General features: G+C 38.3%; 2 protein-coding genes across 4 annotated transcripts; one reads left to right on the top strand and one right to left on the bottom strand.

Moving 5' to 3' along the window:
• The first annotated feature begins 268 nt into the window (after positions 1 to 268).
• LOC117903976 (squamosa promoter-binding-like protein 6) lies at positions 269 to 8,260 on the top strand. 3 transcript variants are annotated; one of them, XM_034816504.1, is made up of 5 exons: positions 269 to 451; positions 827 to 1,813; positions 2,373 to 2,509; positions 6,183 to 7,050; positions 7,796 to 8,260. In XM_034816504.1, the coding sequence occupies exons 2-5, from the start codon at positions 1,149 to 1,151 to the stop codon at positions 7,797 to 7,799; spliced, it is 1,674 nt and encodes a 557-aa protein (XP_034672395.1). In that variant the 5' UTR covers positions 269 to 451; positions 827 to 1,148; the 3' UTR covers positions 7,800 to 8,260. The 3 variants fall into 3 exon arrangements, with proteins under 3 accessions (XP_034672395.1, XP_034672396.1, XP_034672394.1); XM_034816505.1 differs by lacking the exon at positions 269 to 451 and adding an exon at positions 476 to 608 and having other exon boundaries at positions 6,192 to 7,050; XM_034816503.1 differs by lacking the exon at positions 269 to 451 and adding an exon at positions 476 to 608.
• A 611-nt stretch (positions 8,261 to 8,871) lies between these two features.
• On the bottom strand, positions 8,872 to 11,703 carry LOC117903977 (UDP-arabinopyranose mutase 1). The gene is made up of 4 exons (XM_034816506.1): positions 11,305 to 11,703; positions 9,860 to 10,110; positions 9,598 to 9,766; positions 8,872 to 9,436 (listed from the first exon to the last, which is right to left on the bottom strand). Exons 1-4 carry the CDS (start codon positions 11,620 to 11,622, stop codon positions 9,098 to 9,100), a joined length of 1,077 nt encoding a protein of 358 aa, XP_034672397.1. The 5' UTR covers positions 11,623 to 11,703; the 3' UTR covers positions 8,872 to 9,097.
• Between the last annotated feature and the right edge of the window lie 2,201 nt (positions 11,704 to 13,904).

Here is a 13,904-nt window from a genome sequence, read left to right as displayed (position 1 = left end):
CAATAAGCATGGACACACTGGGCTTTTGAAATTGTAGGACCAGGATATTTATATTTAAAAACTTCTATTAAATTTTAAAAAGCCATCCAAACAGGACCTACCAAGATTGGGTTCAAGATTCTACCATGGTTAATATATATGGAAAAGGGAGGACAGTCTAAATTTTGATAGCAAATGATATTGTTGTCAAAGCAATGATTACTATATATACAGTCTACATTCAAGGGAGGTTGGGGCTTAGTCTTTTACTTTAGGCCTTTGGCCATTGTGTATATTTTTGGTTTCAGTAATTCTTTGAACAATGGAAATTTGAATAAAAATATGCTAAAGATTAATAGAAAAAGTTTGATGGAGGGTGAAATCCTTTTAGACTTGGATGCAAGGATTTTCTTGGCAAGGTAGGAATCCTACAAATATCAAAAGTGGAGTGGAGATAGCAATTCCCTCACTGGTAAGTAAGGCAGAAAGTAGCAAAACTTCCATGATTGTTTCTCTTTCACTTTCTCTCTCATACACACTCAAAAAAGAGAGACTACAAGCTCTTCCATGGAGTTGGGGTCTCTTTTGCATTGAATAGTGTCTACTGCAACCCTCTCGCTTTAACTCTGGTAAAGCAAGCACACACACATACACTCTCTCTCACATCATTTGGGCTGCTCTGAATTTTCCTTTTACAGTTACTGAATCACTTTCTCACTCTGTTTTCTGAACTATTGTTTTCTTCTTTTTGCTTCTGTGTTTCCACTCATTGACTGTACATTCAATATATTTTCCCTTACTTGGTTTTTTGAGTGCTTCTTGATTGATTTCACGTGGGGTGTTTCAGACATTAACTGCGGCTCCAGCGCTGTTTGGTGTCTTGTTTAGTGGATTTTCTCAGCAAATGAAATCCTCATGTATTTGGGGTTTCAAAGAAGACAGTTTGTGGGTGGGAGGTTTATTTCTTCCTTCTTTCACTTTGTGATGAACTGGGTTCTTACGAGTTCTGTACTGTGGTTATGAGGATTCTTCACCATGTTCTGTTCTGTGGTCATTTGAGATTTTGGATGTAACTTGGTTTTTGGGCAAAAGTATTTGAGAGGGGTAATTTTCTTTCTTCAGTTTTACTGGGTTTATATGCTTCGTAGCCTGTGATTCTGTCATATGTAATGGGGTCTTGGAGCTACGTTTCACAGGAAAAGGAATTTGTATCTGATGCAACCGATTTGCAGCCCAATTCGCCTGCAAGAAGTAAAAATGTTTTCATGGGTTGGGAATTGAAAACCCCATGTAGTTATGGAAACAGCATTTTAGTGTCAAGTCAACAGGTCATTCAGAATCAGGGTTTTGGGGAATTTGGTATCCCTGAAATGGTCAGAAAACAATTGCCAGACAATTCAATTAGGGATGTTTCATGTGGCAAGGGTGGTGATGGAATAATGGTTAATTCGATTATGGTATCCCCAAATGTCTTTCCCAGAGATGACGAGTCAAGTTCGAAGCTCTCTAGCTCTGTTATGGAATCTAACAGCCAGGACTCTTTGCTCATTGATTTGAAGCTCGGAAGGTTTGCTGATCATAGTGATTCCCAAAATTGTAAACCATCCAAAGCAAACCCCAGTTTGCCATCGGCTGAGTCCTCTACACCAGCAAAGAGAGTTCGAGCTGTGGGGTTGAACTCTCAGACTGCCTTTTGCCAAGTTCATGGTTGTAACAAGGATCTTAGCAGCTCAAAAGACTACCACAAGAGGCACAAAGTTTGTGAAGTTCATTCCAAGACTGCCAAAGTCATTGTGAATGGCATTGAACAAAGGTTTTGTCAGCAATGCAGCAGGTTTGGTTTTCATTCCCTTTGCCTTCACAATTATAGACAGATTGGTTTCCAAGAAGGAATAAGAAAAGAAAGTAAAGGAAAAACTTAGAATCTTACACAAGGGAATCCAATTACAGCCTGTTAAAAGATTCCAAATGTTTTGTTTCTTTTCTCTAGTCTTCTCAGCAATCAACTGGGAAATTGAGTGAATTTTGAGTTGCTCAGCTGTAAATTTTGTTAGTTTTCTCAGTGCATAATTTCCTGAAAATTGGATTCTCTTGCTTTGTTTTGTCCTTGTCCGTTCTATTTTATCTTTACTTCTCCACTACTTTTTTCTTTGCGATAGGGCCAGCTGATTCTGATCTCTTTATTTCCAAAATTCTTTAGACATTGCAGTCAGCTTCATATTTAAATGAAATTCTGAAAATCAGATTCACCTTTTAAGGAAAAACCTACATGTTTAAATCAACTTACTTGTATTCAGTATATGATGGAGATTTAGTCTGCTAGTCTAGTTTTCAAGGTAAAAGTGTCAAGATCTTGTCTCAGATATAATATACATTAGCTTTTGGCTATCTAGGTTTCATTTGCTGGCTGAGTTTGATGATGGTAAGCGCAGCTGTCGCAAACGCCTTGCAGGCCACAATGAACGTCGGAGGAAACCCCAAGTTGGTATTCACCCTGGCAGGGCAGGGAGGTTGCTTCAATCATATAACGGTATTAAAATTTACCTTCTCTCTAATTTGGAAACTCCTTGAAGAACTATCATTGTGTGTGTGCCTGGGTGTACATTTGCTTAATTGAATTGCTAATTATCAAGTTACTTTATATTGATCCTTAAATCCCTTACTAATATTTCTGAGAGAATGTAATTTTATTGTCCATATTTTTTTTATGAGAAACTACAATGTTATATATTGAATTAGGAGTTAGAAGTACAAAAGAAGGATGGGGAATCCTCCCACAAATAAAAGCTAAACATAAGGAATACCAAAAACAAAAAGCCATAAGGTAATTACAAAAAGCAACCTCTCCTTACTAACCCGCACCCTTGGAACTACACATCGCTAACCAATTGAGTTGAACCACATTAAGGGGAATCCCCTTAAAGTTGTGGTGCAAGAGGCCCAAAAAGAAGCAAGGAAATGAATGGTATTCCAAAAAACCTTTAAGGTCCTTGCCTTGTCCTCGAAAATCCTAACATTTCTTTCCCATCACACAACCCAAATTAAAGCAATACAACCCAAATTTTATTGTTCACATTGACAAGCTAAAATTTAGTAAAAATTTCTGGACAATAACTATTGACTAGAAAGCCTGCTAAAGGTATCTGGATTCCATTATATTGTTGTCAGTTTTGTTGTTGTTGGGGAGTTGGGGGTTTGACTGTATTAGAAATCTTAAAAAATAGAAACATTTTCTTGGCATATCAACATCTCTTAAGAAGCCTCCTTTGAACTTTGAGTAATCTTGTATTGATTTTGTTATCCCAGGATTTTCTAATTCCTTTTTCTCAAACTTCAATTTGTGAATATTAATGCATTATATTTTTTGTTTCAGTGTCATCTTTTTTCTTTATTTATATAACTTCTTCTCCTTGGAAAAATTTTCAGAACCAAGCCTTGCTGCCTTGGGCCTCAATGGAATTAGGAACACATGCCCAGTAATTATTACATAAGGGAGTCACAATATTTTAAAATTTTGTTATTTTGGATCTTTAGATGTCATGGTCTTCACATTCCTTCTAATATATTCTTGAAGTATGTCATTACTTTGAAAACCTTCCTGTAAAAATCTTAGGCAACATCATACCAGTCATCTCAAAATTGCAATCTTTAGACTGTAAGGTACTTCTTGTTGATTATTGATGTCACTGGACCTGCATTGACATGATGCACACCTTCACATGCACACATTATGATTTTGTACAATTACCGAAGTATCCACCTGTTATGTACTTAAAATTTGTGCAGAGGAAGAGGTGTAGCACACCTTCTAGTTCCAGATTCTATTTTAAAGTTGTCACTTTCTTTATTCACCTACTCTCTATGGCTCCCCCGTACACTCATTATAGATAGCCTGAAAGGTAGCAGGTTGGAGAAGGTATTCTGCTCAAAAGGATGGGTAAGTTGCCTTAGCTCAAGGCATGAATAGGGAATCTTGAGAGAGAGAGAGAGCTGGGATTAGGAAGTGAGAGTGGGATGATGAGTTGCCTTAGGCGGAGGCATGAGTAGGGAAACTCGAGAGGGGGATAGAGTTGGCATTAGATAGTCAGACCATAATTATCAGCAATATAGGTACTCAGTTTAGGAGTTAAGCCAAGGGGGAAAATTCTTTCCAAGGAATGGGTCTTAATGAGCTCTGTATGGATCACCTGGTATCTGTTAAGACTGTGGCTATCATGTAGGCCTGGTTAGATTGAGTTAGATCATCCTGATGATCTATTCTATGGAATGTTTTAGAGGGCTGGATTGGGCTTGGGATGCTACCAAAGGGTTGGGTTTGGGCATATGTTGATTCAGCTGAACCTAACCTAACCCTGAGTCTATAGTGAATTGAATATGGAGTATTTACTTGTGAACACCGGGTATTTTCTATTGCATTAAATAAAAGAAAGATGTAAAAATAATGAAGGATAACAATTCCTTCAGAAAAAGGCTCACAGGTACAGAGCATATATCGGATGGACACAAGCAGTTTAACATTTAAAAATAGTTAGACTGGTCCAAGTAGCAATAAAACCCAAAACGGGATGCTCCAATACAAAAGGGTATGACTGTAGCTGGGAATGAATCTCTTTGCATAGTGTATTGATTTATCAATACATTTCTTTAGAAGAATCCACAAGTACTTCTATTACCCAGGTGGAACTGAAAGCAGCCTGAAGTCAAAGATTATTTCTTTCTTTCAATGAATTGGGTTAGGTTATTGTGTTCTATGGGTTTAGTTTGATTTAGTAGATTGGGTTTTGGTGGACTGGCCTTTGCTCAGGTCAATCCTTATACCATGAGAGAGGTCTCCCATGCTGCAGAGGCTATTCGTTCAGAATCCACAGAGCCAGCAAGCCAGACTGGGGACATGAGCAAGTCGGGTGTGGGTGAAATGCTGATCCATCCCAAAATGGCAACTGTCTTCTCATTAGTGGAGCAGCTGGAGTTGCACTCTCCCTCAAATGGGTCAAGGCAGAAAGAATTGCTCTCATGTATCAAATGGCACTTATTTGGCTTGATTGTATCCCCCTGCTTTAGCCATGAAGACTGCCATACCATCCATAAGACTGGGGGTGGGGAAGCAACATCTCACCACATTTTCAATGGTGGAAGCTGTTACATTTCTCCCTTCTACTGGCTGCAAGGTAGCTAGTTTTTCTACTATCTTCACCAAGTTTTCTCAGAGCTTCATAGGACCAACCTCCATCCAAAAGAACTGTCAAGCACCATAGAAGTGACCCTTTGTTGGAGTGCCTAAGGGTTGTGCTCTAAAAGTTATCATAGAAAATCTGGTGAGTTATGTCACTTGGCATCTTTTCATATGGCATTCATAAGTTGGTCTGCATAGATCACATGGCAATAATTGGTGAGAACCACATGGTAATTGGTTTGGGTATCCAAACAGCTTATTCTGATGAAGGTATCTACAGACCCTGACTCGCACAAATAAATATATGTATTCAGTAGTGAATTCATAAAAATACACATCAATTCACCTCAAATTTAGAGTTTGGGCAATTGCTGCATCTGGCAACTAGTATCTATGATGCAACATGATGCCTTGTCCGTGTTCATAAGATAGTGCTACAAGCACTAGCCAATCAAGTGTTGGGTTTAAGATCCTAATTCATCAATAATTTTCACTGGCTTGATATAGTCCAAATTTTCCCTCCCCCCTTCCTAGGAATTACATTATCTGTTTAAATCCATAACATCCATGATCCTTATGCTAATCCTAATTCTGAAACCAAGTTTGCTCAAGTTCAGAAATCATAATTAATATCCAGCATTGCTAACCACTTCTCCAAAAAATAAATTAAGATAAATAAAAAGCTATATGAAATATTAACAAACTTTTCATCATTTTTCTGTATGAGGAATGAGAATTCTTTGACACCTATCTTTGATGCCATAATTTTCTGAACTTTTAGTTGTGCATGTATAATTCATGGTTTTGTTGCACTTCACAGATTAAGCTCTTTTGTCAAACATGATAGCTTCTGAACTCCAATTGATTCTTGATTGTTCCTCATTTGATAACGTTATTTTCTAGACTAAATGCAGAATTCAAATAACTTTTAGCAATGTGCAATTCTCACATCCCCATCTTGTCACTGTGATCGCACTTGCAATACATCCTCAGAACTATCTGTTTTACAATTTTCCCTAACATTATGCAGGCTATGCAGGTAATAGATTTCAGGGGACTACACTAACAACCGCATCCTTTATATGTCAAGATATACTCCCCAGTGGTCTATTGCCACCAGAGAAATATGGGATGAGTGACTGGTGCAAGCGGATAAAAGTTGAAGATGGAACTGACTATAGTCCTCAATCAACCATTCCTATAACCAATGGGCACCCACATCCAAAGTCCCTATTCCCTACTTTTGAATTTGAAAAACAATATTCTTCCTTTCAAGACAATGGAGCTAATACAGGAAGTATTTTCAGTGAACACAATAGCCGATATCCACATGATCTTGCAGATGCAAATTCTGGCCTGCATTCTTTTTTCCAAGACACCTCATTAGGAAATGAAGACTTGTCTGTTTTTGACGCAGGATCTACTGTTCAGGGCTTATCAGGGATTTCAGACTCTGGTCGTGCTCTCTCTCTTCTGTCATCTCAATCACACAACTCTTCCAGCCATTCATCAGGAATTCCCATGATTCACCCCCTGATCATGCCTGGCTGTCATGCCCATTATAATATAGCTCAAGTCTCTGAGAAGTTCTTGGGAGTCAGCCCCCAGGTTTCAATGAGTAGGGTGCCAAATAAGTTTCTTTCATCTGGGATGAATTCTGCAGAAGGGAATCACCTAGGTCCTATACTAATTTCTGATTGTAGTGAGCCAGTGAACTTTGAAGTGACAGATGGGATTTTCCAAGGATCAGATTTTGTAAACACTAAGGATTGTCTTCCTTGTGAAACTGGACCCACCATTGATTTGCTTCAATTGTCATCACAACTCCATCGAGTTGAGCATCAGAGGCAATCAATACATGTCAAGCAGGAAAATGATACTTTCTGCCTCCGGATAACGTAAGCACATACCTTGAAAAATTTGCTTCCACATATTTCCATGTTTATCCAGAAACATTGGGGACTTTACTTTATATATATACATATATTAGAAATTTTGAAATGTGAATGCATTGACAACTGTTTACTCTCATGAAATTACTTGCTATCACTTGGATGTAAAGGCAAGGTTTCCAGGCCTATCATATTGAGCTCAATATCATCATACATGATTTTGGTCCGATATTGTTGTTTTGAAGCAAAACAACAGTGAGAGCTAATGGCAGAAAAATATATAAGCACATCAGCCATATTGTCGAGTGCCATTGATGCTAAAATTATAAGCACATCGATTGTGAACCCACTTATGTGGTTCCATTGCCTTCTTTTTATTCCCTACTTGGTCACTTGTTTCTTTTGAATAGCAACGGTTGAATAAGGTTCTGTTGGGTTTAATTATTTATGGAATGTGGGTGGAAAAAAGGATTTTGGAGAGAAATTTAATACTGCATCTGTTATTCATGTTATATTATTTGTTTAGAGACCACAACTGTTGTCAGGCTCATGATGTTACATCCAATCCACCACCTCCACTGCTCTGATACCATGCTCCCAAATGCTACTATTATTCTATGTACTACACCAGGCACCATCTCCACCATCAAAAGAGCAGCTGCATCCCTTGCCATCTCAACTACCATGTAAACAATATTGAACCTCATTTTGTGTGGAAGATTATTGAAATTTTGCACTTGTATTGTAACAGGTGAAAGGTGCTAAGACACGGGAAGATTTGGGAAGTAGCATGGACTGAAGCACTTAGGAGCTGGTTAAAAGAAACTTGGCTTCTATGCTACTGTTTTTCCACCTGATGCTCATCCTCTATGATCCTATCTATACAAGCAGGAAGTCATTCCTTTTCTGACAGTAAATAGCTAATGAATCCAGATTTGCAATCAGATTCACTTGTATACAAACTCATCAGTTTTTTAAGCATCCTTCTCTGAAATGTACACCTCTATATGCTAAGAGACAAAGAGGGTTTATTCCGGTAGTCCTAATAATGTAAGTTGTAGTGTTTTGGTCTTGTGGTAAACATTCACACTGGTATACAATCTCACCCAAAAGCATGGATGCACAATCTCTTAACTAATTCTGCCTCCCAGGTGGGTGAAGCCCATGTGTTGTATTGTCAACCTGGTAATATGACTAGCATGGCATTTTCCTCTTCTCCATTATCCTAGTTTTAGTTATTGTTTCTAAGCTGTGTAAACAATGTCAGATCACCCATGAAACCTAAATTGATAGTAGTATTTTCAAAGGCTGTAGATCAATGCCCTTTTGACTAGGTGTTGAGCATGATATTATGAACTAGGCAAGAGTGGACCAAACAACATTTCCATTAGCCTTGTTGACTTGATGGGAAAGTTTTTGAGTCATCAGCTTGACCTCAATCATGAATACTGCTTGAGTAGACTTCCCATTTTCTTCTACATGCACCTTCTTAAATCTGTTTTAATAAAATTGACTTGGGTTAAGATCGAAGTAACTGTGCAAAACATATAACCTAATCTTTGAAATTTGAATCAATGCATTTTGCCCCGTGTTTATCCCCTTTATGGTTCATCGAAGCAAAAAGTCACAAAATGCCAAAAGCCAATATCCATAAACAAACTGGACATTGCAGCTTTGAAAAGTCTGTTTAGGCAGTGGAGATCTCAAGAGGAATATTGATTTCCACAAGGCAAAAGTCTTCATTATTTCTTCATTCTTTACCTTGACTGACAAGTTGGGGCTTCCCTTAGAATTCAATGCCAAAGAAGGAAGGAAGTCAACAAGACAAAAAAAAGAAACCTAACACTTAACAACCAAACAAATTTTCTTGGCCAGTCATCAAAATGCTCAATATATGTATCAAAACAAAATCCATCATCTTTTATTGTCTCGACTATGACTAAGAAAAATAAATAAGCATACATATCCTTGCATCTGCAAAATAATTACTCCGAAGCTCTGACAAAAGGAAAGTCAAAGATACAAGAGGGTAATCACCATTGTTCAAAATTTTCTATTTTGCAGGACCATTGCGTACTTCAGCAGAAGCTCCAGATGGGTTGAGCTCATCCCATGCCTCAATCCATGTGACCATGGCATCAGCCAGCTTGATAAAGTATTCATCAACTTTCCCTAGCTTTGCCCTAACTTGCTTGGAGAGTTCAATGTAGCATTTTTGAACAGTAGTGCATTCCTTTGGAAGAATAACAGACTGGAAAAATGGGATCAGCTCCTCCTGCCAGTAGATACCTTTGTACTCCTTTTTAAGGTTCACAAAAGGGTTGCTTGCTTTGCTGTGCCAGATGTAGGGCAGACCTGTCTTGATTCCCAACCCCATGTGGTCACATATGATCTACAAGGAAACAAGTCATATGCTCAGCAACAGAAACAACAACAAAAGGGACAAGGAACTTATTGATCTCTAGGGCAGATTTAGAGCAAGTGTGAATAGCTAATTAATATGATGGCTAAAACTAGAGTAAGAAAGAGGTAACAATGGTTGGTTCAACATACCTTGGTGCACCAGCCAGCCCACATATCATCGTAGCGTCCAATTGGCTGACCATCACCCATAAGTCCAAAGTACATAGCAGGGCCAATCAACTCTCGGTTGAAACCCAGATTCATACCACACATGGGGAAAAGAGTCCCCTTTGGTATTGTCATAACGGCATCTACATACCTGAAAGAGTATATGAGAAAAAAATTAGAAACAGGATTAACACAGCATACACCCATGTAGCCCAGTGAAGAAAAAGATAAAGGATGTACATACCTAGTATTTCTCTCCCGCGGCTTGACAAGCTGGGTGGGGGCATCATAATCTGGGATGTTAAGCCAGAGGCCATGAGAAACAGCTGTTGGGACACCCTCACGGAGACTAAATGGGTATCCACGGACAAAATCTGCACCATCACGGTAAGGATCATACAGGGTGTTGAAGAAAAATGGGGTGGATGGGGCCAGAAGGTTCTTTATGTGCTGCTCAAGTGCATTAATGTCCTTGCCAGATGGATCTTTAGCAACCTGGGGAAAAATAAAGAATTCACAACTTAAGATTAATATAAAACAACACCTCTAATGCGTGATAAGTTCAAGGTAGCAATAATAATTGAATCAATAAACTAAATGCAAAGCTTTCAAATCCTGACAAGAACAGTTCACAAGACAGATCAAGCCAAGCAAATAGAACATGCATTTAATCTTAATATAGTGATATACAATGGCAATGCATCCTAAAAAGAATCAAATATCACACAAATTTCAATGCATCACTGTAAAGCCCAATTAGAATATGTGGGGATTGAATAACAGAAAAGACCTCTCTGTATGTCTCAATTAGCAGAGGTCTTCAACATTCAACTTTCACTTCAACAAACAGATCCATTGACCCAAATATGAATTCAGGAAGAGCCAACTCACCTGTCAAGTGTCCTTGCCATAGAGTGATTTCAAATTGCATTAGAAACATCCTAAAGTCTATTATGGAAAATGTTATGGGAAGATAACAAAGCCATTATTATTTGGTTGCACAAAATTGGATTTGATTTCAAATTCCAGCTGTGGAATTTGGAAATCTGGCTTTTCAAATGGAACTGTTCCGTAAATTTCAAGCCTACAGATTTCAAATCCAATTGCAAATGCTCAGGTAGATAGAGCAACCAAAAGTGTAAGTATCATGAAGCTTCCAATATCCCAAAAGGCAGAAGCCCTAATTTCACGCAGCCCAATCAAGAGGTTGATCTCCAACAAAACCATAACAGATCTACAAAAATCAATAATTCCTAAAGACTACAAATACATATAGCAAAAATTCGCAGTTTAAAATTCATAATCAGGATCAGATCCAAATTCCAAACTTTAAAGGCCATAAACCACAGAAATGGCAATAGAAATACAGATCAAAGTCATGTTAATACTAAGAAAAAATAGAAGAAGCAGATCCAAATTCATCCATTTTTCCAAGACCCCAAATTGCCCAAACCACCAAATCAGATTTTCATCAGTCCATCTCAAGAAAACGAAGTACCCACAAATCAAGTCAAGTCAAACCCAAAATCACGTCCCAACAGATCAACACAAAAACTAAATTTCAAAACCCGGAACACGTCAAGATCCAAAATCAAAAACCCAAATCCAGAACAAATTGTAGAACCAACAAAAGGAAAGTAAAAAAACAACCCAAAAGAGTAAAGCAGAAGAAAGGGGAAAAAAACTTACGAAGCAATCGTCATCAATGGTGTAGATGTACTTCTTCTTGGAAACCAAGTAACCGAAGCAGCGACAAGCAGAGTCCTTGAAGGAAATGCAAGAGGCCTTGGGACCCAGAATTCGGTTAATGTCGTTGCGGTTGTAGAGCTCGTAGTCAAAGCCATCAGGAACCCTGATGGTCTTTGAAGGATCACCATCTTGGACGATGATGAGATGGTATTGCTGGAAGAACGGCCTCCACATCTCCAAGAAATCCAAGTTTCTGATCGTGGGTATCACGATATCCAGCTCATCTTTCAGCAGAGGGGTTGCCGGGGTTCCCGCCATCACAGAAGCAGAGATAGAGAAATCAAATTCCAGAAACGAAGACAGAGAGAGAAGGGTGGCTTCGCTTCTGTGCTGTGGAATGTGGAGCCTCTTCGCCTCTATTTGTACTGATATTTGGTGACCTCTTCTTTTACTTTTCAACGCTCCTCCGCCCTTTCAAAGAAATTTCTATTTACATTTCCCCCATAATGGAAAAAAAGCAAAAAATAAAAAATAAAAAAATCTCAATTAATCTCAATATTTATGTCTCAATATTCATATTTTACACCAGATTTTAAAAAAAAATAAATTAACTTAAATAATCTAAAATAATAAATTCCACGTATACCCAAAAAAAAAACTAAATACTATTTCCAATTTTCCATATGATAACAATTTTTTCTAAAAACGAACGTTATTTTGAATTTTAATTATTTATAATATTTATTTAAAATTCGTTTCATAATTTTAACATAATTTTAATAAAAACAATAAAAAATTAGTAGAATAAATTATTTCCCAAATTTTAAATTTGAAAACTGAGTGGAGGGCGGCTCGTAATGGGCTCACGTCTTTTCCTGCACCATTTTCTGCGAGCGAGTTAGGCTGCCTAAAATCAAATTTATTGACACGTGGCAAAAATTAAAAATAAAAAAATTAAAAGGCAGCCAACGGTGTTGTGGAGCATGAGCTGGGGCCCGGGCGGGACCCAAAACCCCCTGAAATACTCCAATACCCAAAAAAAAACAGGAGAAGAGTCCGGCGGGGTCGGCAGGGGGAGTCGACGTGTGAGAAGGTGGTGGTCCTGGTGGAGGGGTGGGGCGACTCCCTCAAAGTCCTCGGTGGTTTAGGTCTTTGTTCACTTTGTTGCCTTTTTCAAAATTTCAAATTTGAATTGATCCGGACTGCACCAGCACCAGCTTTCAATGGGTCCTACTCTTCATGGTCAACACGTTCCGTGTTTACATTGGTGAATCATTCTTGGGCACGTTCTTATTTGACCAATCCGTGATTACTATTTCTTTGAACAAATCCATGCGTCTTGATAATTCTTCTAGTAAATGTCCGGTCGTTATGTGTCTTTAAAATATTGTAAAATATGTTTTACAACCTTCAATTGGTATTAGTTAAGACATTTCGATGATAGATTATCGTCAAGCATCTTGGTTCTTAAGAATAGGTCATGTGTGCATTTTTATTGAGCAAAAAAGGTTCCATTGTCATAATATTTGATCCTCGCACTAAAAAAATAATATAAAGGGTCAAGATGGATGAGTCGGCTTTGAAACTAGAAAACACGTCTCGAAAACTTTTGACATAAAACAATTTTTAGGAATTTGTTCCAAAAACATATTATTTTTTAAAAATAAAATTTATTTTCAATTAATTTTTAATAAAGTATTAGAAAGAATAATTAAAAATGTAAAAAATATTTTGAAAAATTTCACATTATACATGTTGATGTCGCGACTCGTTGGAGATGTTGTATCTCCTTGACGTCGACGCTCAATCAATTAAGAGTGATGCTTCCTTGCACTCCCCTGCAAAAGATGTTCGGACAGGTTATCCGGACACACCTTCTGAAACTCTAGTTAAATTGACAATAATATAGAATTTCTCCTCCTGGGAGTTCCTACCGTGACTCTCTCTTACCTCCCTCTTTCCCGTTGAGTTGTGGGAAGCTTTTATAGCGTCTGGAGCTTTGTCACATCTAAGTTGGGGAAGTCATTTGACTCTCATAGTCATGATGACTGCTCATAGGATGGCAACACAATCATTATTCTTTAGGCGATTGATAAAGATTGCTAGTGGTGCGGCCTAACATCTCACTTGTTGCTTTATTCTACAGGTGGTGCAGTGCAAAGCGTGGCAGACCGCCTGAAAAGACATGGGGATGTCCCATCGAGCGTGCCTTTGATGGGAAGAAGAATGATTGCCCGTAGAGTATGGTCAAGGACCCTATTTGGAACGCGTCATGCAGTTTTGGAAGAGCATGAGGCAAACGGTTATTGACTGTTGGATCTGGACTAGATGTTCCTAGCTGATGGAACACGTCCGGACAGAGATGAAGGGATGCCCCGTGTCCCATAGAAGGGTGCCTTGAGAGGTTAAGGCAGATTGCCATGTGTCTGTTTAGGGATTCCTACAATACATACGTATGTAGTGTCTTCATGGACAACAAGTAAAAGAAGACTTGTTTTCATATTTGGAATTGCAGTGACACATGCTACACTCCATCAATCCAACCCAAGCAAGAGAAATTAGGTTTGATTTCATATCTTTGAGAGCGGCAATTGGGTGGT

The sequence above is a fragment of the Vitis riparia genome, chromosome 17 (genome assembly GCF_004353265.1).
Source record: "Vitis riparia cultivar Riparia Gloire de Montpellier isolate 1030 chromosome 17, EGFV_Vit.rip_1.0, whole genome shotgun sequence".
Lineage (NCBI taxonomy): Eukaryota > Viridiplantae > Streptophyta > Magnoliopsida > Vitales > Vitaceae > Vitis > Vitis riparia.
The sequence above is the reverse complement of the archived record's forward strand: the minus strand, read 5'-3'. Positions and strand labels throughout refer to the sequence as shown.